Source organism: Pseudorasbora parva, chromosome 3 (genome assembly GCF_024679245.1).
Source record: "Pseudorasbora parva isolate DD20220531a chromosome 3, ASM2467924v1, whole genome shotgun sequence".
NCBI classification, from domain to species: domain Eukaryota; kingdom Metazoa; phylum Chordata; class Actinopteri; order Cypriniformes; family Gobionidae; genus Pseudorasbora; species Pseudorasbora parva.
In genome coordinates, this window is record NC_090174.1 from 29,910,524 (window position 1) to 29,913,023 (window position 2,500).

Below are 2,500 nucleotides of genomic sequence, written 5' to 3' on the forward strand. Positions count from 1 at the left end.
TTAATAATGTGTGGATGAGACTCTCCTCAATCTCACTGGGATTAGAGAATCCCAACGAGAACAAAAAGGTATTATATGAAACTGTCATTTCAAGTTTGAGTCGTTCAGTAGCTGCTGGTATTCCTGTGTAAACACAAGAATGGGTATGAACTTCTGACAACATCACATTCACCATACTGTACGCCATCAAAAGTAACAAATGACAGTACCTTGAATTTTCTGAAGCAGTTTAAGGCTTTCTGAAAAGCATCGCTTCCGAACATCCTGACTTGGCTCACGCTTTCCTTCATTTTGCTGCAACGGAAAACGGCACATATGTATTCACACGTAATATAACGTTAATTTTAATGTAAACAATAAAATAGTATTTTTGCAACAGTAACGTTAACGTTACCTTCCAAGTCAATATTATGTTGTTATTCTCCTCACTCCATCCATCAACTAAACAGGGAATAGCAGACATGTCAAAGACTCGAAATATTCGCAGTCAACAGACAGACACATTTCATGTGTACTGTATTAAATCCAAGCTCATGGCGATTTCGGAATAGGCCTTTATCTCACTTCCTATTTCCGGTAAGCGAAGCAGTGCAGTGCTACTTCCGGTTTCATCAGAGCGTAGTAAATCTAATGGCTGAATCCTCTCGCCGGTGTTATTGCAGCGTACCTGGCTGCTCTAATTCAAAGCAAAGACACCCTTACCTCAGTTTTCATGATTTCCCAGTTCAAAAGGAACTGAGGAAAACATGGGTGAGAATGATAAGGCGGGATGAAGGTCCTTCGTTTAAAATAATGCGCGGGAGTACCTTCGTGTGCAGTATGCATTTCGAAACCGAGGATGTTTACATCTCAAAGAGTGGAAGGAAGAGATTGAAATCCGATGCTGCACCTTGCCGATTTCTCTGGAACAATTGGGGCAAAGACCTTACTGCACGGGAATCAGCTTTTGACCGGGCTAGTGCTCGCCTTGGGGTTGACGTTCGTGGTGACCTCGCTAATCCGGCCCATGAAGTCTTTCTACCAGATGAAGCGAACGACATACAACCCGAAACAGACCATAACTACGTTTGTCGACCTTCATCTGGTAAGTACACCGATTTACCCTGCTGATAATTATTTTTATGTAAAATACAAGTTCATTCTGATATATATATATATATATATATATATATATATATATATATATATATATATATATATATATATATGTGTATATATATATGTGTGTGTGTGTACATATGCATATTAATATATATATATATATGTGTGTGTGTGTGTATAAGGCATTATATATATATATATATATATATATATATATATATATATATATATATATATAATGTATATGTGTGTACTTATGCATGCGTGTGTGTATGCTATGCAGCCTTATACACACACACATATATTAATATGCATATGTATACACATTTACATACATTATATATATATATATATATAGATAGATAGATAGATAGATAGATAGATAGATAGATAGATAAAACAAACATACTAATATATATATACTTTATGTACTTCAGGTAAATTGGATGCTGCTGCTGAAAGAATCAGAGAACTGGAGGCCAAGGTTAGAGAATTAGAAACACAGCTCAATGATCTATCTGCCTCAAAACTGCACATTAACAGGTACTGTGCAACAGATGAAGATTTTAGATTTTACACTCGATTCCCATCAGAGAAGGTATTTTGGACATTTTGGGAGTCAGTTGCCCCCTCAGCATCAAAGTTAGTTTACTGGAGCAAAGCACAGAGGATGAGTGGTACAATGGACATTGAAAAGCCAAGTCCAAACCGTAGACTGGCACTTGTAGATGAGTTATTCCTGTACTGTTGTCGTGTTGCAGTTGGCCTTAAAGAGAAGGTCATAGCAGACATCTTTGGCATCAGCACCACAACTGTGAGCAGAGTGATCATTACATGGGCCAACTATTTATACCTTGTCTTAGGGTCACTGCCTATCTGGATGTCAAGGGAACGGGTCAGAGCAACAATGCCAGCTAAATTTGTTGAATACTGTTCAGATCTGAGAGTGATTGTGGACTGTACAGAAATTAGATGTGAATCTCCATCATCACTTACGCTCCAGTCCGAAACCTTTTCCACCTACAAAAATCACACTACTTTCAAGGCTCTGATAGGTATTGCCCCATGTGGTGTAATCACTTTCGTCTCAAAGCTCTTCACAGGATCAATATCAGACCAAGAGATAACCAGGCAGTCTGGAATTCTCAGGTTACTAGAGCCTGGAGATGTGTGCATGGCCGATAAAGGGTTCATCATTGACCAGATGCTGTCAGATGTTGGTGCACGCCTCATCATCCCTCCTTTCAAAAAAGGTGCATGCTTCAGCAAAGAAAACACCGAAAAAACCCAAAGCATTGCCCGTCTAAGAATCCTAGTGGAGAGAGCCATCAGGAGGATAAAGGAATACCACATCTGGGACACAACAATTCCTCTTACTCTTTCAGGGTCTGTCAATCAG

At 38.9% G+C, this 2,500-nt stretch overlaps 2 protein-coding genes across 2 annotated transcripts in view; one reads left to right on the forward strand and one right to left on the reverse strand.

The window, feature by feature from the left end:
- fancg (FA complementation group G) overlaps window positions 1–543 on the reverse strand; it is a 10,972-nt gene extending 10,429 nt beyond the window's left edge. The window contains exons 1-3 of the mRNA XM_067438391.1: window positions 395–543; window positions 210–294; window positions 1–123 (exon numbers count right to left, since the gene is read on the reverse strand). The exon at window positions 1–123 is cut by the window's left edge and continues 3 nt beyond it. Coding sequence (XP_067294492.1) covers window positions 1–123; window positions 210–294; window positions 395–463 — 277 coding nt within the window. The 5' untranslated portion in view covers window positions 464–543. The remainder of the gene's footprint in view (window positions 124–209; window positions 295–394) is intronic.
- Window positions 544–583: 40 nt separating this feature from the next.
- Window positions 584–2,500, forward strand: part of LOC137070872 (uncharacterized) — a 2,298-nt gene continuing 381 nt past the window's right edge. The window contains exons 1-2 of the mRNA XM_067438392.1: window positions 584–1,084; window positions 1,539–2,500. The exon at window positions 1,539–2,500 is cut by the window's right edge and continues 381 nt beyond it. Of these exons, the coding sequence (XP_067294493.1) occupies window positions 631–1,084; window positions 1,539–2,500 (1,416 nt within the window). The 5' untranslated portion in view covers window positions 584–630. The remainder of the gene's footprint in view (window positions 1,085–1,538) is intronic.